Source organism: Planococcus citri, chromosome 1 (genome assembly GCF_950023065.1).
Source record: "Planococcus citri chromosome 1, ihPlaCitr1.1, whole genome shotgun sequence".
NCBI lineage: Eukaryota > Metazoa > Arthropoda > Insecta > Hemiptera > Pseudococcidae > Planococcus > Planococcus citri.
In genome coordinates, this window is record NC_088677.1 from 72,586,449 (window position 1) to 72,612,068 (window position 25,620).

General features: G+C 35.7%; 1 protein-coding gene across 1 annotated transcript in view; it reads left to right on the forward strand.

The window, feature by feature from the left end:
* Window positions 1-25,620, forward strand: part of LOC135831313 (uncharacterized) — a 195,019-nt gene that overhangs the window by 14,763 nt on the left and 154,636 nt on the right. Inside the window, exon 2 of the mRNA XM_065343702.1 lies at window positions 25,059-25,421. Coding sequence (XP_065199774.1) covers window positions 25,059-25,421 — 363 coding nt within the window. The remainder of the gene's footprint in view (window positions 1-25,058; window positions 25,422-25,620) is intronic.

Genomic DNA, 25,620 nt, shown 5'->3' on the forward strand with positions numbered 1-25,620 from the left:
GCCCTTGAGCGATGAAGGGTGGGTTAGGTTTTTTTCTAAAATGAAGCGCTCCCAAATCTTTAATTGCTTCCAAGTACGTGTGTGCCCTTTGAATGTACCTAACTGCAGTATCTTCGGCGAGTTTTCTTCCCCCCTCCCCTCTCACCACACATTTTGAGATTCTGAAAAAAAATTACGAAAAAAAACCTAAATTTGACGGCTGAAATTGAGAAGAAATAATTTCAAAAATGAAAAATAAAAAAATTGCATTAAAAAAAATTTAGAAAAACATTCAAGAAAATCTACCTTCCCCTATAATGACGTTTTATATCTAGGAAAAACTTTGCTTGATTTTTTATTGGTTCCTAATTATTAGGTAGGACTTAGCCATAGAGGTAAATATTTAACATCTGAAGGGTTCAAATGTAAATACGATATAACCACATTTATAATGGATTCGATACATTTCACCACATTGCTGTAGGGTTGAAGTTGGAGTTTATGATGATGACGCTGCGGTGTGTCGGAAAATCATCATCAAGCAGCTAGTGTAACCGTTTAGGTCTATTCGGTCTTTTGTTTGTTATACCTACTCGTACTCCTATCAGCCAAGCTAGATTGCTGCTATATGCTATAGTTTTATATAAAATGGTTCGTACAACGTGAATAATGATACGAAAAAGTGGCATTGTTGTTGTCGACGTTGTTTTCGTCGGTGTTACCGGAATTGTAACAACTATCACGTCGTCGGAGCGTAATAATGGGTAAATACGCGCGCTTTAAAAGCACGTTAACAATGTTAAGACCATTTGAGCGATGGAACGCGAACGTGAACCGGTTTATTTACGGTTTTTTAGTGTGCCTTTTTTGTTTTTTTTTTCTCTCTCATTTTACTATAATATACGTTGTTAACGAGCGAAATGTGTGGGTATTTGATAGATACATATGAGTAGGTAAATAGGAAGATGGGAGAGGAGGGATGGAATGAGGATGATGATGTGGAGAACGAATGGATTCGAAATTTGAGAGTACCTACGTTGAAATCAAGAAAATTTAGGAGAAATTGCAAAAAAATGGGGAAATATTATGATATGAAAAAAATTAAATGCCGAATTGGCTACATTTTTTTTAGTGCTAGATTTCCAATTTTTTAAATAAAAATTGGATAAAATGGTCAAATATGTATTGAAAAAATTTCAAAATTGGGAAACGATTAATCTCCATCTCTGTATTTCGGATTCTGCATTTCTTTCAAAATCTTCTATACTCCTCAAACTCAAAATAGGAGTGAATAAAAAAAATAGGAAAAATGCAAAAGATAAAGAAGGCGAAGAGGTATGGTAAGTAGTGAAAATTAAAATTGAGAGAACAAAAACAGTAATTGGTCAAATTTTGATTTTTTTAAAAAAATGATTATTCCATTGTTTACTATGATTTTTTTTTCATTTCATTTCAGATACTAAGATAAAATTTACCTACAATGTTTTAAAGCTTGGATATTTGGAAACTTTGAAATGAAACCTCATATGGTATACTTTTCGCACTTTTCATTGAAATTCAGTTCTTTCATTTTAGGTACTAAAATCATTTTTTGAATAAATGCACATCTCAACTTCTGTGCACCTAGTTTTCAAAAATTCTACTCTTTCTCGTTCTTCAGGAAGCAATGTGCAAATTTATCGATTCTGAAAGAAAAATGCCTCATGACCTGTGTGAGGAGACTTAGAAGGATAAAAAAGTGAGTTTCATTGTGTCCAGAGCAGGCAAAAAAAGGTTAGGGAGACTCTTATCTAAAATAAAGTCAGTCTATATGTATAAATATTTTCACTTTAAAAAAAAATTGAGCAAATAAAAAATTTCCAAAACGACCGTCTTTTAAAATATTTCCAATTTGAGATACAAGGACTTTGAAATGGACTGGAGGAGTGGAAGAGAGGGTTAAGTGACAGACACTGTTTAAAGCCAGTGGTAGTGACAAACACTGCTCAAAACCAGTGTTTGTGACAGACACTGTTTGAAACCAGTGGTAGTGACAGACACTGTTTGAAACCAGTGGTAGTGACAGACATTGTTTAAAACCAGTGGTAGTGACAAACACTGTTTAAAATCAGTGTAAGTGAAAGACACTGTTTAAAACCAGTGGTAGTGACAGACACTGTTTAAAACCAGTGTTTGTGACAGACACTGTTTAAAACCAGTGGTAGTGACAGACACTGCTCAAAACCAGTGGTACTAACAAACACTGCTCAAAACCCGTGTTTGTGACAGACACTGTTCAAAACCAGTGGTAGTAACAGACACTGTTTGAAACCAGTGGTAGTGACAGACACTGTTTTTAAACCAGTGGTAGTGACAGACACTGCTCAAAACCAGTGTTTGTGACAGATACTGTTTAAAACCAGTGGTAGTGACAAACACTGCTCAAAACCAGTGTTTGTGACAGACACTGTTTGAAACCAGTGGTAGTGACAGACACTGTTTGAAACCAGTGGTAGTGACAAACACTGTTTAAAATCAGTGTAAGTGAAAGACACTGTTTAAAACCAGTGGTAGTGACAGACACTGTTTAAAACCAGTGTTTGTGAGAGACACTGTTTAAAACCAGTGGTAGTGACAGACACTGCTCAAAACCAGTGGTAGTAACAAACACTGCTCAAAACCAGTGTTTGTGACAGACACTGTTCAAAACCAGTGGTAGTAACAGACACTGTTTGAAACCAGTGGTAGTGACAGACACTGTTTGAAACCAGTGGTAGTGACAGACACTGTTTAAAACCAGTGTTTGTGACAGACACTGTTTAAAACCAGTGTTTGTGACAGACACTGTTTAAAACCAGTGGTAGTGACAGACACTGCTCAAAACCAGTGTTTGTGACAGACACTGTTTAAAACCAGTGGTAGTGACAGCCACTGTTTAAAACCAGTGTCTGTGACAGACACTGTTTAAAACCAGTGGTAGTGACACACACTGTTCAAAACCAGTGGTAGTGACAAACACTGCTCAAAACCAGTGTTTGTGACAGACACTGTTTGAAACCAGTGGTAGTGACAGACACTGTTTGAAACCAGTGGTAGTGACAGACATTGTTTAAAACCAGTGGTAGTGACAAACACTGTTTAAAATCAGTGTAAGTGAAAGACACTGTTTAAAACCAGTGGTAGTGACAGACACTGTTTAAAACCAGTGTTTGTGACAGACACTGTTTAAAACCAGTGGTAGTGACAGACACTGCTCAAAACCAGTGGTACTAACAAACACTGCTCAAAACCCGTGTTTGTGACAGACACTGTTCAAAACCAGTGGTAGTAACAGACACTGTTTGAAACCAGTGGTAGTGACAGACACTGTTTTTAAACCAGTGGTAGTGACAGACACTGCTCAAAACCAGTGTTTGTGACAGATACTGTTTAAAACCAGTGGTAGTGACAAACACTGCTCAAAACCAGTGTTTGTGACAGACACTGTTTGAAACCAGTGGTAGTGACAGACACTGTTTGAAACCAGTGGTAGTGACAAACACTGTTTAAAATCAGTGTAAGTGAAAGACACTGTTTAAAACCAGTGGTAGTGACAGACACTGTTTAAAACCAGTGTTTGTGAGAGACACTGTTTAAAACCAGTGGTAGTGACAGACACTGCTCAAAACCAGTGGTAGTAACAAACACTGCTCAAAACCAGTGTTTGTGACAGACACTGTTCAAAACCAGTGGTAGTAACAGACACTGTTTGAAACCAGTGGTAGTGACAGACACTGTTTGAAACCAGTGGTAGTGACAGACACTGTTTAAAACCAGTGTTTGTGACAGACACTGTTTAAAACCAGTGTTTGTGACAGACACTGTTTAAAACCAGTGGTAGTGACAGACACTGCTCAAAACCAGTGTTTGTGACAGACACTGTTTAAAACCAGTGGTAGTGACAGCCACTGTTTAAAACCAGTGTCTGTGACAGACACTGTTTAAAACCAGTGGTAGTGACACACACTGTTCAAAACCAGTGGTAGTGACAAACACTGCTCAAAACCAGTGTTTGTGACAGACACTGTTTAAAGCCAGTGGTAGTGACAAACACTGCTCAAAACCAGTGTTTGTGACAGACACTGTTTGAAACCAGTGGTAGTGACAGACACTGTTTGAAACCAGTGGTAGTGACAGACATTGTTTAAAACCAGTGGTAGTGACAAACACTGTTTAAAATCAGTGTAAGTGAAAGACACTGTTTAAAACCAGTGGTAGTGACAGACACTGTTTAAAACCAGTGTTTGTGACAGACACTGTTTAAAACCAGTGGTAGTGACAGACACTGCTCAAAACCAGTGGTACTAACAAACACTGCTCAAAACCCGTGTTTGTGACAGACACTGTTCAAAACCAGTGGTAGTAACAGACACTGTTTGAAACCAGTGGTAGTGACAGACACTGTTTGAAACCAGTGGTAGTGACAGACACTGTTTAAAACCAGTGGTAGTGACAGCCACTGTTTAAAACCAGTGTCTGTGACTTAAAAAATACAAATTTTTTTCACATAATATCATGGCATCGAGTTTTTTGGCTTTAAAATCAGAAAATTACTTAGAAAAGAACCCGAAAAAATAATTTTGACCTTATAGAAAACAATGAAAATTTATTCTATTACAGAATTTTTCAGCTAAAAAACTGAAATGAAAACGTCGATCATGTTTTAGGCATAAAAATCTCGAAGTTGACTGAGAGTCCTCCTTCCACTCAAAAAAATTGAAAATCCGAATTTCTTCTCATTTTTAAACATTTTTCTTGACAAGCTAAATTTTTCAGATCCAAAACTAAAGTTCTGAATCGCGAAGAAGTGAATCTCTAAAAATAATTTATAATCGGAGGATCTGATTAAACTCAAACGTGTTGATATCTGAATTTCGTGTATCAAAAATATGAACTGAAATCAATGTTGTAATATCGATAAATTTAGGTTCCCAGTTACCTACATTGATATCTCATGAATCAGAGAAATATCGACAAAATATTGGTGCATAATCGATCCAAAATCTGAAACATTGATTTTGATCTAAGGAGAGGCTGTAAAAAGGTAGGTAGGGAATTGTGTCTCAAAATTTTTGACAACTAAGAAAATTCATCTGATTCAATTGACTCTTCGGAATTTTTGAGTTGAAATGAATACTCTGATTTTATTTCGGACCTGTGTTCAAATTTTTCCATAAAATTGATCTTTTACTTTTCGGTTATTTTGCCTAATTGCAAGTGCTTGTATTTTGTAAAATTCAATTTTGTCAACTTGATAAAAATAAATATGTACTTGCATTTTTTGAACAGGGACGGGAAGAGAGGGTAAGATTTGAGAAGTACGTAAGTACCCATTGTGATTAGGGTTTTACAGAAATCTTGAAAAGATTCTTGAACGAAACAAAACTAAAAAATCTAAAGAACATAATTCTAAAACTTCGGTTTCCAGAGTTTCAGGTACCAACGTTCAAATTTTTGGATTTCAGTAAATTTTTTAAAATACAAAAAAATAACAAAAATAATGTTTTCATGAGGATTTTTCAACTTTTTCTAAATATTTAGGTATGAATTTTAGCACTTTTAAGGCTTTAAAAGTGGTACAATTAAGTACTTATGATTGTTTTTAAATCGAACGGTCTTGAAGACACATCAGACGATATTTTAACGAAAAAATCGCTCCGTCATTGAAAATATCAGCACCAACCATAGTTGTACTCAAAGGTGCTGAAAAACTCATTTGTGCCCCTTTCCAGAGCAATGTGAAATTTCTGAAAAAAATTGTTGAAAACTTCCTGGAGACTTGAGAATGACATAAAACTGGTAGTTTTTGACATGAAAGGAGAAGAAACGATTGAAGTAAAGTAATATTCACATTAGCTCATTTTGTCAAAAAAAAATGCTACCTACTCATCACCTTTTAAAAAATTTGAAAAATCATCATAAAAGTAACTTTTTTAAATTTTGAAAAATTTACCAAAAATTCAAAAATGAATCTTGGCGTCAAAAATTTTTGTTTGCGGGGTTAAATGACGTGCTCTTTCAATCTAGCTCGGTTTTATTCAAATCGGTGTCTGTGAGTTCAAAACTCAAAAGGGTGAAGCTGTCACCTGATTGGCGCAGGAAACTTGGTTTACCTACTAGAATTTTGCATTGATCCCGAACTCAGAATATTGAAAAGATAGAAAAGTTTTCCTGATAAAATTTGTGATAATTAGTTGATGTTTCTTGTGCTGATTTTAGACTGTCGTTCATAATATGTATTAGTTAGGTATAATTTAAATCATTCTGAAAACCAATGATGTCGTACACTTGAACGTGTCTCATTTCTCACAGACACCGAATTCCAATTTTTGAAAAACTTGCAAGTTTATTGCAAATTGATCCATATCTTGGAAAAAAATTGAAAAAACATTCACTCTCTTTCTAATAATAAAACCATCACACGACAGAATAATCACCCCTCAAAATAATTTCAATGACGATATGCTCAAGTTCTACTTAACGCCTTTCTCTAACGTTATTCCTCTTCTCCATCACCTCATTTTCGCATCCTTTTGGGTTTCCGTGCCTCGTAAATAGTCGTACTCGAGTGTGTTAGATCGAATTGCATTTCTAATTGAATCCCTACCATCTCCGGCAATCACCCCCGCCCACCTATCCAATTTAGCGCATTTCCAAAAACCTCACCCTGCTAAATATTCACCTGTGCATTCTCCATTTTGGAATCTACCCCTTGCTTTGCTCTTGCAATCCTGGAACACAACCGACAAGATTATCATTAATTCGACTCAGCTCTTTTCTTCAGAACATAACAAAATCCACGAAAACCAACCATCTTCTCCACACAATACACTGTATGCTAATCCAATCCTCTTACTTTAGACCTTGCCTATACTCAAATGTACCTCTATACAAATACAAACCTCCCAACATGTAATTTATCGCCCATTGCAAAACTAGATACCTATTCTCGTCGTTATATAAGGTAAGAGATAGGTATCCTAAACCCCGGTGAGAATTAACATCGAACAAGATCCGATGCCAAGTTCAGGCTTACAAGCAACTTTATAGAGGTATAGTTTATTGGCTTTACCTTTGGAAATCTCGGCGGCGCGACAGCGGTAACGGTAGCACATCGTTATCGTATATACGCCGGCTAACTATAAACCCAGCAGATAACACCAAAAAGGAAGGGTATATGCACTGTACACTGTACAGTTTAAAAGGGTGCGTCGAGACGTCACATCGATGGTAAAGGGGGTGCCATAGACACCTTCTAAAAACCACGCGAATTAAGCACGATGTCCATTAAAGCTGCCATTTCCCAAAATCGTCTTCGTCGTATAGTAGGTATTCAAAGACTTAATTTCTCGGAGATGGAAGATGGGCTTTTCGCAGCTTAATGGAACCTACGTAGTACATACTTTCAGGCAGGTATCAATACGTGGAAATTTTTTTCCTGTGACATTTTCTGTTTCTGGTTCAATTTACTTGGTGAGTTAATTCGACGACGAGGACGATCTTTTTCATCGAGCACGTATCGAAGATTATATTGTCGAACGATTTTAATTAATTTTCTTCATCGTCCGAAAAACCGACCTGATATTGCTTCCATTCACCTCTCCTCCTCTGATGCACGTATGTCGTATCTGCATCGATTTTTATACCAGTCGAGGTTTTTTCCCATTTCCAATTCTTTTTTTCCTATCTATTCGTTTGTTGAAAGTAATTAAACGTTCATTTCCGACCATCCTCGGCGCACAAAAGACCATATAATTTGCCCAAATGAAATTTACCCTGAAATTTATCTCGAATACCTACACATCGTGGAAGACTCGACCACGATTAACTACCCCCCCCCCTTCTTCGTACTATATTGCTTAACAGTGATGCTCATCGTCGTTTATCGTTCACGCTCGAGTATTTATAGCCTTCATCGTATCTTTTTTCCATTCTAGAGTAATTTCAATGTACGTAGACATACTGCATATGCCATATGTATATATGACGTTGTCATAAAATATGTATAAACTATGCTGACGAGCCATGACCATGCTCTAGTGTGGGCCCGGATAGTGTGCTAAATATAAAATCAAAACGTCTCTTGATCTTTTTCGTAACCTCCTCTCTGTCTTCGACGCGTTTTTTTTTTCGATTAACGAGGTGTATGGAAAAAATTACTCTGTGATGATTAAGATGTTTGTAAACACCATAGCTGAATTTCGTATTTTTTTTTTTTTTTTAATTCAAATTGAATAACGAGTGATTTTATATTGATGAAAATACAATTATCATGTCCTGTTTACCTAAAATGGGATTTTAAAATTCAAAGAAAAGTGGACATAAAGGAATCCTGTAAGAGTAAATTCATGGAACTAAATTAAGAAAGTATTTTATGTAATTATGCCACAGCTCGAAAAGAAATTGGAAGCACTTTTTTCTTATTACAAAGAAACTAAATAATTTTCAAACAAATTGGATAATCGGACAGAACAATTTCAACTCAAGATGTACAAGTGTATTTCTCAAGGTGGCTTCCGCATATTATGTATCTGATTTTTAAACATTTTGAATTTTATCTCAACCGTTTCCACCCGATTCGTTTGACCTTCCACCCCCTTCCAAAAAATTAAAAATTGAATAAGTAATGAATCAACTCCTTTAAAAAAAACTCAAAAATTGGTCAAATAGAAATTAAAGTTGAAAGTTTGTTTATTAAGATGTTATTTACTTTGGACTTTCAATTTTTTCATGCTTCTACTCTCAAAATGATTGGTCCTTATGATGATTCCCTACTTTTTTTTATGAACTATCCTCCACACTGAGAAAAAAAAGTATATTAGAAATTACTATATTTTATATGGCAAGTGTTCCCCATGTTTTTATTGTAAAAAATAACACAAATTATAGCAATAATTATCATTTATAGTGAAATTCACAATAATATGTAATATTTTTTTACTATATTTTGTAGCAATTGTTACAATTTCTTTCAATATTGCCACTTGGGAGACACTTCGAATATAAAATATTGTAATTTATGATATATTTTTCTCTCAGTGCATGCCTAAAACAATGTAATGTTGAGAGCCAGGGGCCTGAGACGCCAAAAAGTCCCTGGGCTTCCATATAGTCTTGTTGAGGTTTTTCTTATGTTTCATACTTGAATGCAAATTGCAAATTAATTAATCTCAACTTTTTTTTCTGCTCTAAATTTGACAAAAATGAGTCAACTTGAGCACTGAGGGCCCTAAAAAGTTTCAAATGTTAATACTGTGTTACGATCTCCAAAACCACTGAAAAAATACAATCTTACAACACTGTAAATTCAAATGGAATCAAACAAATAACCATCTAGCATCACTCAAAACAGCCACAACGTACCTTAAAACTGTTTGTATATGAGACATCAGAGAAAACAAAATCATCAATGTAGTGATTAAGAGAGTGTTAATCGGACATACTAGAGTGACATAGGAGCACATCCCAAAGAAGACACCAAGACCTCAGACATGTCCCTTTTGTCTATAGAATGGATTTGATGTCAAACACAAGATTCTATACACTTTACCAACTTCGATAGTGAAAGAAGGAAATATAAATTGTAAAACAAATCTTTCTCTAAGAAATATTTCATATCTGGCACATTATCTTTTAGACACAAAATTGTATTAAATCTATAGTTTAAACAGTAAAACCAGGGGTAGTGACAGACACTGTTTGAAACCAGTGGTAGTGACAGACACTGTTCCAAACCAGTGGTAGTGACTGACACTGATTAAAACCAGTGTTTGTGACAGACACTGTTTGAAACCAGTGGTAGTGACAGACATTGTTTAAAACCAGTGGTAGTGACAAACACTGTTTAAAATCAGTGTAAGTGAAAGACACTGTTCAAAACCAGTGGTAGTGACAAACACTTGTGACAGAGTTTGTGTAAAACAAGTATTTTTCACAGACTCTTTAAAAACCAGTGGTAGTGACAGACACTGCTCAAAACCAGTGGTAGTAACAGACACTGTTTAAAACCAGTGGTAGTGACAAACACTGCTCAAAACCAGTGGTAGTGACAGACACTGTTTAAAACCAGTGGTAGTGACAAACACTGCTCAAAACCAGTGTTTGTGACAGACACTGTTTAAAACCAGTGGTAGTGACAAACACTGCTCAAAGACAGTGTTTGTGACAGACACTGTTTAAAACCAGTGGTAGTGACAGACACAGTTTAAAACCAGTGTTTGTGACAGACACTGTTTAAAACCAGTGGTAGAGTGGTAGTAACAGACACTGTTTGAAACCAGTGGTAGTCACAGACACTGTTTGAAACCAGTGGTAGTGACAGACACTGTTTAAAACCAGTGTTTGTGACAGACACTGTTTTTAAACCAGTGGTAGTGACAGACACTGCTCAAAACCAGTGTTTGTGACAGACACTGTTTAAAACCAGTGGTAGTGACAGACACTGCTCAAAACCAGTGTTTGTGACGGACACTGTTTAAAACCAGTGGTAGTGACAGACACAGTTTAAAACCAGTGTTTGTGACAGACACTGTTTAAAACCAGTGGTAGTGACAGACACTGCTCAAAACCAGTGTTTGTGACAGACACTGTTTAAAACCAGTGGTAGTGACAGACACAGTTTAAAACCAGTGTTTGTGACAGACACTGTTTAAAACCAGTGGTAGTGACAGACACTGCTCAAAACCAGTGGTAGTAACAAACACTGCTCAAAACAAGTGTTTGTGACGGACACTGTTCAAAACCAGTGGTAGTAACAGACACTGTTTGAAACCAGTGGTAGTCACAGACACTGTTTGAAACCAGTGGTAGTGACATACACTGTTTAAATCCAGTGTTTGTGACAGACACTGTTTTTAAACCAGTGGTAGTGACAGACACTGCTCAAAACCAGTGTTTGTGACAGATACTGTTTAAAACCAGTGGTAGTGACAAACACTGCTCAAAACCAGTGTTTGTGACAGACACTGTTTGAAACCAGTGGTAGTGACAGACACTGTTTGAAACCAGTGGTAGTGACAAACACTGTTTAAAATCAGTGTAAGTGAAAGACACTGTTTAAAACCAGTGGTAGTGACAGACACTGTTTAAAACCAGTGTTTGTGAGAGACACTGTTTAAAACCAGTGGTAGTGACAGACACTGCTCAAAACCAGTGGTAGTAACAAACACTGCTCAAAACCAGTGTTTGTGACAGACACTGTTCAAAACCAGTGGTAGTAACAGACACTGTTTGAAACCAGTGGTAGTGACAGACACTGTTTGAAACCAGTGGTAGTGACAGACACTGTTTAAAACCAGTGTTTGTGACAGACACTGTTTAAAACCAGTGTTTGTGACAGACACTGTTTAAAACCAGTGGTAGTGACAGACACTGCTCAAAACCAGTGTTTGTGACAGACACTGTTTAAAACCAGTGGTAGTGACAGCCACTGTTTAAAACCAGTGTCTGTGACAGACACTGTTTAAAACCAGTGGTAGTGACACACACTGTTCAAAACCAGTGGTAGTGACAAACACTGCTCAAAACCAACACTGTTTAAAACCAGTGGTAGTGACAAACACTGCTCAAAACCAGTGTTTGTGACAGACACTGTTTAAAATCAGTGTAAGTGAAAGACACTGTTTAAAACCAGTGGTAGTGACAGACACTGTTTAAAACCAGTGTTTGTGACAGACACTGTTTTAAACCAGTGGTAGTGACAGACACTGCTCAAAACCAGTGTTTGTGACAGACACTGTTTAAAACCAGTGGTAGTGACAAACACTGCTCAAAACCAGTGTTTGTGACAGACACTGTTTGAAACCAGTGGTAGTGACAGACACTGTTTGAAACCAGTGGTAGTGACAGACATTGTTTAAAACCAGTGGTAGTGACAAACACTGTTTAAAATCAGTGTAAGTGAAAGACACTGTTTAAAACCAGTGGTAGTGACAGACACTGTTTAAAACCAGTGTTTGTGACAGACACTGTTTAAAACCAGTGGTAGTGACAGACACTGCTCAAAACCAGTGGTACTAACAAACACTGCTCAAAACCAGTGTTTGTGACAGACACTATTCAAAACCAGTGGTAGTAACAGACACTGTTTGAAACCAGTGGTAGTGACAGACACTGTTTGAAACCAGTGGTAGTGACAGACACTGTTTAAAACCAGTGGTAGTGACAGACACTGCTCAAAACCAGTGTTTGTGACAGACACTGTTTGAAACCAGTGGTAGTGACAGACATTGTTTAAAACCAGTGGTAGTGACAAACACTGTTTAAAATCAGTGTAAGTGAAAGACACTGTTTAAAACCAGTGGTAGTGACAGACACTGTTTAAAACCAGTGTTTGTGACAGACACTGTTTAAAACCAGTGGTAGTGACAGACACTGCTCAAAACCAGTGGTACTAACAAACACTGCTCAAAACCAGTGTTTGTGACAGACACTATTCAAAACCAGTGGTAGTAACAGACACTGTTTGAAACCAGTGGTAGTGACAGACACTGTTTGAAACCAGTGGTAGTGACAGACACTGTTTAAAACCAGTGGTAGTGACAGACACTGCTCAAAACCAGTGTTTGTGACAGACACTGTTTAAAACCAGTGGTAGTGACAGCCACTGTTTAAAACCAGTGTCTGTGACAGACACTGTTTAAAACCAGTGGTAGTGACAGACACTGTTTAAAACCAGTGGTAGTGACAAACACTGCTCAAAACCAGCGTTTGTGACAGACACTGTTTAAAACCAGTGGTAGTGACAAACACTGCTCAAAACCAGTGTTTGTGACAGACACTGTTTGAAACCAGTGGTAGTGACAGACACTGTTTGAAACCAGTGGTAGTGACAGACATTGTTTAAAACCAGTGGTAGTGACAAACACTGTTTAAAATCAGTGTAAGTGAAAGACACTGTTTAAAACCAGTGGTAGTGACAGACACTGTTTAAAACCAGTGTTTGTGACAGACACTGTTTTAAACCAGTGGTAGTGACAGGCACTGCTCAAAACCAGTGGTAGTAACAAACACTGCTCAAAACCAGTGTTTGTGACAGACACTGTTCAAAACCAGTGGTAGTAACAGACACTGTTTGAAACCAGTGGTAGTGACAGACACTGTTTTTAAACCAGTGGTAGTGACAGACACTGTTTAAAACCAGTGGTAGTGACAGACACTGCTCAAAACCAGTGTTTGTGACAGACACTGTTTAAAACCAGTGGTACCCTCTTGAAAATGACAAAAAAAAAAGAGGAAGAAATGAAGAACATTGGTTGAAAGTTTTTTAAGAATGTTCAATTAATATCACGTCAGAATTTCGATCAGATAAGTAATCCCTTTTTCAAAAACTCCTTTAAAAATTTGTTTCTTTTGCTTTTAATTCTTATGCTTTTTTTGAACTTTAAGGAGCACTGTTCAGAAAGAGCAAAATTACTTGAAGGACAGAGGTAAAGCTTTTCTTGAAAAAAAGAGCCGTTTGTCGAAGTTCTGACGAAGAGAAAAGTTCTCTTTTATTTGACTTTTTTATGTATTTTTTTGGTTGGCTTCCTATGGGAAGACCAAAATTGCTCAGATGAACTGGACAAGAAGGGGAGGCGGTTCTTTGTTTGATTTCTGTCATTTTTGAGGGCTCCTGCTACCACTTAAATTTCATTAAAGGGTTAAAACGTTTAGTTTTTGTTTAAAATTTTTTTCAAATAATTTTTTTTAATTCATGCATAGGGCAATGTATTTGTATGACTAAAAACTTTGGGGCATGGAAGAAGAAAGGCGTAAGATTTGTGTGTAAAAAGGACCACTGAAATTCAAGTTACAATGTATCTACTCTACTTTTGCCTCCTAAATTGATTAGATAGTGACGATCTCGAGCCATTTTGGAGCGTTCGATGGAATTTTTAAATCTCTAGTTTTTGAAAATTTGCTCTCAAAGGGGCCGAAACAAATCAAAAATATGCTTCAGCATTTTTTAAAACCGATTTGTGGTCCTTTTGAGCAGTTGGGAGCGTCCAACTGATCTTTTAATTTCATATTTCTCAAGATCAAAAAATTTACAGAGGACTCCAGAACAGCTCGAAATCAACAAATGTGGACCAAAATAGGGTCTGAATCAAACAGCTTTTTACGTTGAATTTTTTACATTATTCAGAAATCATTAAAATGTTTTATAAAACTGAAAAACAAAACATTTTTGTAGATCTTTTTCTTAAATTGCGCAAATAGGATTACTCTATAATGCAAAACTGTCAACGTTTCCATGTGAAAAAAAACTGCATAAATTTCTCAAAAAACAATCAAGATCTAAAAGATGATTCGAAACACACAAATCAAAAAAAAAAAATTGTACGTACATTTCAAACTTACAAAATTCATTATCTGACCACCAAACCAATTCGCTTCCGTATCCGTCTAGTTTCTAAAATAAAACAACCTCGCTTCGTATATACTTACTGGAGAGCTGTTTCGGTGTCACCCATATTGAGGTAATTACATTATGCATTTACGAGCGACAAATTCATCGCTAGCAAATTAAAGCGTTGTTTTTTCGGTGAAATTCACGCTTCGCTTTTACCATCGTAAACATCTGCATGCCGCGTATACGACATAAAATAATTATGCCAGCGGTAAGTATATTATTGTGGTACACAAAGTCGATGAGTCGTTGACGACGCGTCGAGGACGACACTGAAATGATGAATAAATATGGCTAATCGTTGCCAAAAAAAATAATAAAATGAAAATTACTCTTACAGCAATTTTGAGTCACCATAAAGAAAAAAGAAGAGGCCGAAGTGACGACACATTCGATGCAATTGAAACAAAAAAATAATATAATTTCGCCGCGAAAGTTGCAAACAAGGTATTCAGATTTATTGACACTTTCGATGTAGGTAGGTACCTAATCTTCCTTCCTTTCCCTTTCTGATGCATCCCAGTTTGCGAAAGGAATTCTTATTTGTTTGACTCGTCTGGGAGATTTATTGGGTGTGTAAAGCCTATGATCTTTAGCTTTGGGCTTTTAACACAGAAAATTATATTTGGCGTGAAATAAAGTTTCAAATGGGCGAAAAATAATCGTTTGATCTGACGACTTTACACGTGATGATGATATGCCGATTTCGGTAACGTTTTGGTAACGTAGATAAATCTTATCATAGGCGTTAAATTATGATCATATGTTGCCATAAATGCCAATGACCCGTGATCATGATTAATGGGTTCAATTTTAAATACATCAGACGTACGAAAAAAAAAATTGAAAATTGATAGCTCCAAAGCAGCTTGGCAATTGGCATTTAGATTAGATTAAAAAAAGATAGGTCACTCGAACGAGATCTGAACACGATGATGAATAAGTGGCAAAAATAAGATAAGCAATTGAATTATTCAACTATGTTTACATAAATATCTTATCATCGAAAGATATGTTATCAAAACAAAACGTCTTTCTGGCCATGATACAGGACAGAGGGGCACCAACGACGGCGATCCATTTTGGATGAAAAAATATAAAAAATTACACGTGTTATTATTAGATGGTTCGTCTGCATCGATGGCGTCGTATATGTAATTGAGAAACGCCTGCTTTAAGCGTGAATTTTTGGACTAAATTCAAGTTTCGTACACTAAAATATTCCTCGCCAATCCTCTCTATACTCGTATACTTACTCTTCGTAGATTTCAGATTACAATAAGAACGCCGCCGTATACGATGAAGGGTGGGGAGAAAAAAAGGCGAAAACAGAAATGCAATTCGAAATAAAAGAAACGAGTTACTTTTGCGGACAGTTTTTATTCGTTTTATACACATTTTCTCGTCTAGGCTGCCATCTCCTACCCTCTTGCTTCTGCTATCCGTGCTCTTGATGCTTTTAATGTAATACTCAAGTGCCAACTTCCGCGTAATTTCACTCACCAGTCAGTCGTGGAGAAGTGTGCGAAAATTTTTCTTATATGTGTGAAACCAGCACCATACTGAATTATACTGAACAACGTTTAGTGGTTGCTAAAGTGCTCCGAAATGAAAAAATTACCAAATTACTAAATTTTTTGGCAGTCTCGGGATGCACCTCATCATCTTATATTTTAAAATAGCAGGGAGGAGCGAAGCGATGTTTTTTCGCTTCGTTTATTTACGCGGTTGCTAATTAGAGATTTTTTTAGAGGTCGCGTCAAGACTTCAAGTACCTACTTTCTGGCGGATTAGGATGACAATTAATCGGATCGCGGTTTTTGTGGGCGTTTGGTCGAATTTTCTTGTCGAAATATAGAGAGAAAAAAGGAGATCTGTAACTGGATGCATTTTTCTAAAGAGAAGAAAGAGTAGGAGAAATAGGGAGATATTAATTTTTTGGGCAATTAAAATCATATCTATTAGAACGCTCGATTCAATTTTTTGTTTGGTATTTTTCAATTTTTGACTTGCATATCAAAATTATTATGAAGTGTGCTAACAGTGTATCTAACAGGTAATGAAAAAATATAAAAATTCAAACGCGCAACAAAAACCTTCAAAGCATTGAAAAAAAATTTTTTTATGAAATTAAAAAATACCTACTTTGTATAAAAATTCTCTTAGAATAAAATTTCAATTTTTTGTTGAAAATTTCCTCCTAAAGAATCGTTAATTTTTTGTTTGTGGGGGGGGGGGAGGTTCGAGTGGAGAGCTTTCTGAAAATTAGGTTGAAAAAAGTAGTGATTATTTCAACAAAAAAAATCGTTAGATATCAAGAAGTGTAATTTTTTCTGTTTTCAAATAAGTAGAACTTGAAAAACACGAATGAAAATCAAAACTCAGAAGAAAAAAAATCGCGGAAATGAATTGATTTGAGAGAAATAGAAACAAGACGAGCTTTTTTTCCAGGTTTCATAAAAAAAATCAAGACTTTTTGGAAATGTTGACAAATAATCAAGACAGAAGTACAAAAACCAGGATGCACGAGAGGGTATTTAGCATGCCTAAAAGTCCTGCGTATTGTTTTTCCTGCATCTCTATACCTACATTTGTGTTGATTTTTTTTCATATCCCTGAATCTTGTTTTTTTCAAAAAAATGTCTGTTTCAGTATGGAACTTTGAAAGAATTTCTTTTCAAAAGCCCTGATTTTTTGCCAAAATTGCAAAAAATCTTGCTTATTTCGGTTTTTGTCCTTCAAATTCAAACTTGAATAAATTAGAAAAAATAACTCTTGCTTCTCTGAGAAGCAAAAGTTATTTTTTCTAATTTAACAACTTCTCGCTAAAAGGTTCCTTTTTACCTTTGAATAAATTGTTAACCCCCTCCACCCCTCTCCCCGGGGACTCATGAAAACATTTTGAAAATTTTTCAGCTAAAAATGTAACCTGCTGCCAAACTTACAGAAAAAAGTTTTGCTTTTTTCCATTTTTTTAATCCAACTTTGACATTTTCTCTATTTTTATTCGGTTTGCTTTTCACGATTTTGATTTTTGATGTAGTTTTTCTTGTTTTCTTTTCAAAATAAAAAAAATTGTGACCAGACAAAAATTGGCCTGGAAGAAATTCTGATCTGATCCCTCTCATCCCCTCTTCTCTCCTTACCACAATTGAATCAGCTAAAAAGATTTCGGCTAATAATTCTGCTTCTCTGACTTGTTGTGTTAATTATATAGTAATAGTTCTTTTTCGCTGGAAACATTGGGAAAAAATAGCTTACAATTTTTTCTTATGTTCAAAGTTTTTTTTCTTTTTTTTTTGAATTTTCGCGTGTTTTTGGGAGGGGTTATTAATGATTAATTGACAGTCGTGACTCGTGAGTCAGTTTCAGTGTAGTGAAAGTATTGAAAAAGTAATGAATTTAGTCAAAAAGGTAGTGAAAAAATGAAAAAATTCAGTAATGCGTTCATTCGTATTTTTTTTTTAATACGAGTAATTCGATTGAAATTGAAAAATACTTTGCATACAAATTTTCTTCCAATTTCTGAACATTTTCCTGTGAAAATTTGACTTTGTTAATTTTTGGCGTTTGTGGGGAATTGGGGGGGGGGTCTAGTGGGACCTGCATCTCTATACCTACATTTGTGTTGATTTTTTTTCACAAATTGACGAAAAGTTCCTGCTTTATTACCTCACTTTTTCTGGTTCTCTATAAAAATTAAGAAAAAAATCAACTTTGATAAATTTTAATTCCATTTAAGTACATATTTGTTTTGTCTCCTTGAATCTTGTTTTTTCAAAAATTTTTCTCTGTTTCAATATCGAACTTTGAAAGAATTTAATCAATTTATTTTCAAAAGTCCATGCTTTTTTGCCAAAATTGCAAAAAACCTTGCTTATTTCCGTTTTTGTCCTTCAAATTCAAACTTGAATAAATTTTTGACCTCCTACTCCCCTCCCTCCCCGTTGTACATCTTGAAAATTGCTTGAGCAGAATTCGTTGTTTCCAATCATGATATTTCATGATGTTGAACTACACTATCAATGATCGAGGAGGGATAGTGACCTCTTCATGAATGCTTCAACATCATGAAATGCCAGAGACAGCTGCAATTTGACAGTGTAAAGTTTTTCTATGTGGTAGATAAGCCTATTTCGATACTTCTGCAGAAAAACAATTGTACCACTAACCTTTTGCGGGATGTAACTATTTGTTGACAAATATCGAGAAAGAATATCAACTTCAGCAGGAATTTCTCAAAACATTCAAAAGTTCAGAGTTGTGGTTGAACAACAGTTGAAAGCTTTTTACTGAATCTCAAATCCCCTGAATCCTGTAGTCATAAGCTAGACACAATCTCATGATTATAAACGACGACTTCTGCTCGTGCAATTTTCATGATGTAGAACTACATTATCTATGATCGAGGAGGGATAGTGACTTCTTCATGAATGCTTGAACATTATGAAATGCCAGGGAGTGTTGCAATTTGACTGTGTAAAGCTTTTCAAAGTGGTAGATAAACCTATTTCGATATTTCTGCAGAAGAACAATCGTACTGCTAACCTTTGTAGGATGTAACTATTTGGTGACAAATATCGAGAAAGAATATCCGCAGAGTGATAAACAGATTTGATGGGTGGATTGTAGATTATCTGAACTTATGTGCTGTTAAAAGCATCTATGTTCCTTTCAATTCTTGTTTCTGTCATTTCAAGCCTACTTGATGATATTTCCCATATTATGTACTTTGCGTATTCATGCTGTGTTTTTTCGGGTTTTTATCGAGACAAGCGAATCAAATTTTCAAAAAATCGCTCTGGTCCACCATTTTCACACCTTTCATGATTTCATTTTGTGAAGGGTCTACCATCAATATGTTTATCCAAAAAAGGAGCATGGGTCCAATTTTTTTATCCCAACTTTTTTGAAAATTTGCCCCCCAAAAAGGGGTGGGGTGTTCTTTGGGGATATGCTTTCACTCATTCAGTACACCTAATGATACTATATCATTCAGTTCCATGATTGACCTCATTGGGGTTTTTGCTTTCTCGGTTTTCAAGGAAAATTAAATAAATCGGTACGGCTTTTACGAGACGGCTTTAAGGGGCTGGGGGGCAAACTGTGGGTTAAAGTGATGCTTGTGATGATCTAATTCAGGAAATTGAAAGCATTTTCACACAACATCTCAGGATTAGCCTGGGTCTTTAAGGGTTAATTTGTTTTCAAAATAGAAAAATTATGACCAGACAAAAATTGGGCTGGAAGAAGTTCTGATCTGATCCTACTCATTCCCTCTTCTTTCCTAACCACAATTGAATCAGCTAAGAAAAATTTCGGCTAATAATACTGCTTCTCTGACTTGTTCTGTTAATTATCAAGTGGGTAGCAGTTCTTTTTCACTGGAAAAATTGGGAAAAAATTGCTCTCATTTTCAACGTTTTTGTTTATTTTGAGTTTTTGTGTGTTTTTGGGAGAGGTTATTGAAAGTCGTGAATCAGTTTCAGTGTAGTGAAAGTATTGAAGTCAAAAAGGTAGTGAAAAAATGAGAAAATTCGATGCGTTCATTTGAATTTTTTTTATAATTTCGATTGAAATTGAAACATACTTTGCATACTTACAAATTTGTTTCCAATTTCAATTTTTTTTCGAAAATTTTCCTGTGAAAATTTGACTTTGTTAGTTTTTGGTGTTTGGAGGGGGGAGAGAGTTCTAGTGGGAAGCTCTCTGAAAATTTAGTTGAAAAAAGTAATGAAAAAAGAAGTGAAAAAGTAGTGATTTTTTTCAAAAAATATTCCGTTAGATACCATGAGTCTCATCGTGAGATCCAATAATGAATCTCGAAGTGTTTTCAGGGGGGAGGAGAGTGGGATGTACCAACAAAAGAATTTCTGGATTATTCAGTCACCGATTTTGGTCAAGGATAATCTCAAAAATTATGTTTTCGAACCGGTAATTTTTTTCCAAAACAAGTTATAGTTTTGGAATAAAAAACCCACGATTCTTTCGAAAATGCTTCATTGAGAACCCAATGTGCTCTCCACGGGTTCTTGCAAAGCTGGAATTTCTTTTGAACGATTTACAACTCAAAATGAAGATCTCTATGAAATTTAGTCAAAATTCTCCCATTTTTCTCGCGATCTATTTTTCAAAATTAACGTAAAAGTACACTCAACTTGCAATTTACGATTCCAAATCTTTAGAATGTCAGAAAAAAAATCAACTCAGCTCATTCTGTATGCTGCGTCCTCCAACACAGTGCTTTAAATAGTAAAATGATCGAAAACAGAACGCTAATTTGAAAACCCAGAGCGTCAGACTTCATGTCGTATGTGTTGCATAATTCTTTCACTCTGGGAATTATATATTTTCATGTCATACAAATTCAGTAAAAAATCGAAATGAGGATATTAAATTTAACTCGCCCTTTCGATTCCCCCTCTTTTTTGTCTTTCTTTTATACCTACTCGTGAAAATTGAATATATCCAACATTAAATTCGTGATGGTGATTTCAATGCAAGACACCTACATTTTGTGTGAAGAGTACATATACGCGATATTAAGAAAAATTAACGCATCAGCTCGCAGCTTGCTACATTACCAAGTCAATGGGCAATACAATAGTACGTCAGATGACTCCCTGTAGTCAGTGGGTGGAGGGCAAGAGTAGGGAAGAACGGAAATAACGACGTACTCGTACCCGAAGGGTCTTCGTCTTCTGTTCATGTACCTATCTGCTGTTGAGTACGGTGACTTCAGCGCAAGTTACACTATAAAATTACCACCTGTACTCTGGTTGTACGCGGAACTACACTGCAGTGGTTACATTCTTGGTGTTTTGTTTATCTTGGTATTGGTGAATGTGTGTGCGTGTGTGTGTGAGGGCAATACTACGTTTTATGTGTCGTATTGGGTACATATACGTGTGCAACTGCACACATAGATCGTCATCGTATAGTAATACGAGCACCGAACATATTCTTTACCCCCTTAATTCGAATCAACGGAGCATAACGTTAGTTGTTGAGTGGTTTATAATGAACTACGATAAACTGGTATCAACAGAATGCCGGCACGCGTATCGATATACTTACCTCTAGCTCTACATCTTTTTCAAAGATGCAGAAGTATAGAGGTAGAGAGGTACGTATCGTATGAAGTCAATTGCTGCGGTATGTCTATGTACCAGACGATCGTAAAACTGCAAACAGCTTGAAAATGTCAGAAATATCATTTGTGGGGCTAAAAAAGACCATCTGGGAAGAGAGGTTTAAGGAGAGAATGGAGTAGTGGGAAATTAGGAGATTGTCATTTGTCTATTTACGAAATTTATTCTTGATTGAATTTTTTAAAATTTCAGATTTTTGCAGTCTTCCCTCAAGAGCCTGATTTAGGGTCGAGGGTGAAAACAGATCTAAAAATTGAAATTGACCCGATAAAAATTGTCATGTGTCACAAAATTCTTAAAATTAAAATCTTCATCAGCTGAAAACTGTCTACTGACTTACGCACGATCTACGATTTTTTTCAAGACATCTTCCAGCATTGCATTTTAAACATGCACTTTCAACTTGAATGCAAAAATGAACGAAAAAACTTTCCAACCCTAAGACAAAAAAAAGCTCGAAAAAATCGTCACGACCAAAATTTCGACAATTTTTTCACGTAGCACGTAATTCTGTAAACGTTCGTCGTTACTCGTATATTGTTTCTAAAAATTGACTAACGTCCTCATCGTACATCTCTACGCACATAATCATCCAGCACGTAGAATAAAATCACCTCTCCCCTGGAGCCAATTCTCTTATATAAACAGACTCACCCAGCCTACAGGCACGGAAAACTTTACCGTTAAAATCTTGGTTAGTTTTTAGTTAAAAGTTGCCAAAAATATAGACATTTACGTCGTTGTCGTCGTCCTCGTGCTCGTCCTCGTGACAACACAAACAAACTGCAGTCGTCGTAGCCACAACCGGAGGGATGGAAAAACCTCGAAAAAACTTTTCAAATGAAGTGACAATTGAACTTTTCAAAAGGCTGCAAAAACTTTCTCCGCAACTTCCTCTAATGTTTCTCTCTCTACCTCTTACCCCCCAATTCGTCTTGCTCTTAATTCTTGTCGATTCGTAACGCCTTCGCGTTGTCTTCGTATTGTACCATTGTATTACGATGTACAACAAAACAAAGAAGAAATCGAAAAAGCTAATTTAAACTGGGAACTTTTCTCTCTTTTAGTATTCGTTTTAATCGAATCAACTCTATAAAAGTGTATACACAACGACGCGTATTTACTTTAATGTACGCGCGTTTTATTTACCCCTTATATCGTATTTCGTTTTTTGGTTATGTTTTTGTTCATTTTTTTTTGTGAAATTATTTTTAAAAGTTCAGAGAACTTTTTAAAGATTGGAGAACTGTAAAGTGAAGATTTGCATGAGTACATTTGGGTGGATTGCCCCCCCCCACAAAAAAACTCAGCAGATATTTGACCAAATTCTGCAGAGATGTTTATCGAACAATTTTTTAGCTTTGGAGGTTCGCCTTAAGGGGAAAAGTGGGCTCTCAAAGAAGAGGCATTTTCGAAAAAGTCGTGGTTATATCGCTCCTGAACCTGTTTTGGGAAAAATAGTCTAGTGCCAAAATGAAAGTACATAATATTTGAGATTCTGCGTCAATCTACATTATTGCCGTCAAAATCCAAGACCACTTATAGGGTTCTCTGGATGGTTGAAAAATTGCAAATCGCTTATTTTTGGATAAATTCGTGTTTTGAACATTTTTTCTTGGTCAACATTTCGCATTAATTTAGCCACAATATTGAAAAATATCGTTTTTGAAACTGAGGGAAAATTTTGGAACGCGGTGGTGCCAATTTTTTGGTCATTATTGCCAACTTGAAAAATTGAAATTTTTTAAAAAGTTTTTGCCCCCTTTTCTGTTTTTTTAAATTGGCAGTAATGACCAAAAAATTGACATCTCTGCGTTTCAAAATTTTTCCCCAGTTTCAGAAACGGTATTTTTTCAATATTGTGGCTTAATTAATTCAAAATATTTGGCAAGAAAAGTTTTCAAAACACGAATTCATACAAAAATAAGCGATTCGGAATTTTCATTATTTGTGGCTTAATTAATTCAAAATATTTGGCAAGAAAAGTTTTCAAAACACGAATTCATACAAAAATAAGCGATTTGAAATTTTCATTTGTTTGATTTCCTCTGATGTGGTTATTGCTCGTGCTGAAAACAGCATCAATGCAAAGTCCACTTCCACAGAAGTACAGACGAAAAGTCTGTATAATCAAGAAATTGAACAGAAATTCCTTATATCAAAGATGGTGCAATACTTTATCTAAGAGTACTAAACTAATCCATTATCATGTCGACATGTCAATGTTAATGTTGATGTGAAATTTGACATCAAAAAATATGTACATCCACAATATCAACATCATATCATCTACAACTCCAAACTGTGGAAAAGTGAATAATTTCATCAATGCCCTAAAAAATTTGTTTTCCTTATTGAACAAGATCAAATTTTTGAATGTTTACTAAACTTTTAATCAATAAAACAGAAATTTTAATTCTGAAAAATTGGTCGGCATAGTTGTAGATGTAAATTTTGAGCATTGAATTTTACTTCTACATGTCGAGCTGGCATGTTGAGGTATCAGAAATAATGAGAAAAATTTTGAAAATTTTCATTTACCTGGCTTTTGTAGGGACAGAAGATTCCTATTAAATAATTAATTTATCACTTTTCCATCATTATGTTGGAAAAAAATGTAGTCGATGTAAATGTCAACGTTGACAAGTGTTGTGTGGGTAGAGACTGTACACATACCACAATAACAATGATGAGAAGGAATCCTTGTTCGCAGTAGACCTTTCAAAATAGTAACATATATCACAACAATTTGAGGGCTTGACGTAAAAAACATAATATATTGTAACATTTTAATAGAATCACATATCACAACATAACACACACAAAGGGCTCAAGTATTGATCAGGTACCCGAGATTACCATCTTTGGTCACCTATAGTGCAAGGACATACATAAGCATAACAGACTGAATTCTCCACTACTTATGCAGTGATGAGAGAAAGTTCCAGTTTGATGCATGAAGCCTCAAACTGTTCCAGTTACTTTGAGGTTAGGCTTAAATGGGAGTTAACACATAGACCAAGGAGGAGAATAATACAGTCACTATCATAGTATCACATACTGGCATGGCATGGATGCTACCTCACAAGATTGATCATGAACTTGAAATATTTGGATTTTGGTCTAAAAATTTTCCAACATTGTGCACCTTTTTTTTTTTTTGAAGGTGACTTTCTGTCTATGATATCAACTGATTTACTTTGTGAACAAAATTTTGATTTTTAAGGGACTATTGAAAGTTTCTGAAAATACTTCACTCAATCTTTGAACTGAGGTCAAGTAGAGTGAAGTTGGGGTGAAGTGATTGAAAAATAATTAGCTACTTGAAAAGACACTTCAGACAACCTCTTTCTTCCCAACCCCACTTGCTGTGGAAAAATAAGTTTGAAATCTTTCAAGTTTTTAATCAACGACTGTCGACTTTTGACAAAATTATTGATACATGTATACCATTGTACATTATACTTGGGTAATATATCCACGACTATAACTAATCCAAACCTCTGAATTTTCTGTTCCAGTGGTCACGTCGGTACAAATTAGACATTTTTTCACGCCTGATAAGGCAAACTTGAAATCACCCGATCCAATGAAGCTGGAATGTGATCTAGAGTACAACACGACTGAAAAACGACAGATAATCGTACAATGGTTCCTGAATGATACCTTGCTATACCAATGGACCGAAAATCGTACCACGGGACCTTTCATAAATAAACATTACTTGGACCCTTCCGCGAGTAAGATCCGAGTGCAGAATTCGGCCATATATGCCCCTATCGTGATCACCAATAAAACCATACATCACACCGGATGGTACAAATGTGTCGCTAACAGCGACGTCACCAACGACGAAACTTGGCGAGATTTCATCCAAATGTATGGTGAGTGAAATCAAATCCATTATAATGATTTTTCTTCTTTTTTTTCTGCTTTCAACAAGCGAAGCAGCAGGGCAAATGTGACAATATGTATATTTTGCTGTTTCAGTATTTTTTTTCTATGTTTAATACGTGTTTGAAACTTTACGTATACCCGGAGTATAATAATCTTCGTTTTTGAGATTCTCGATTTTCCTTCCTG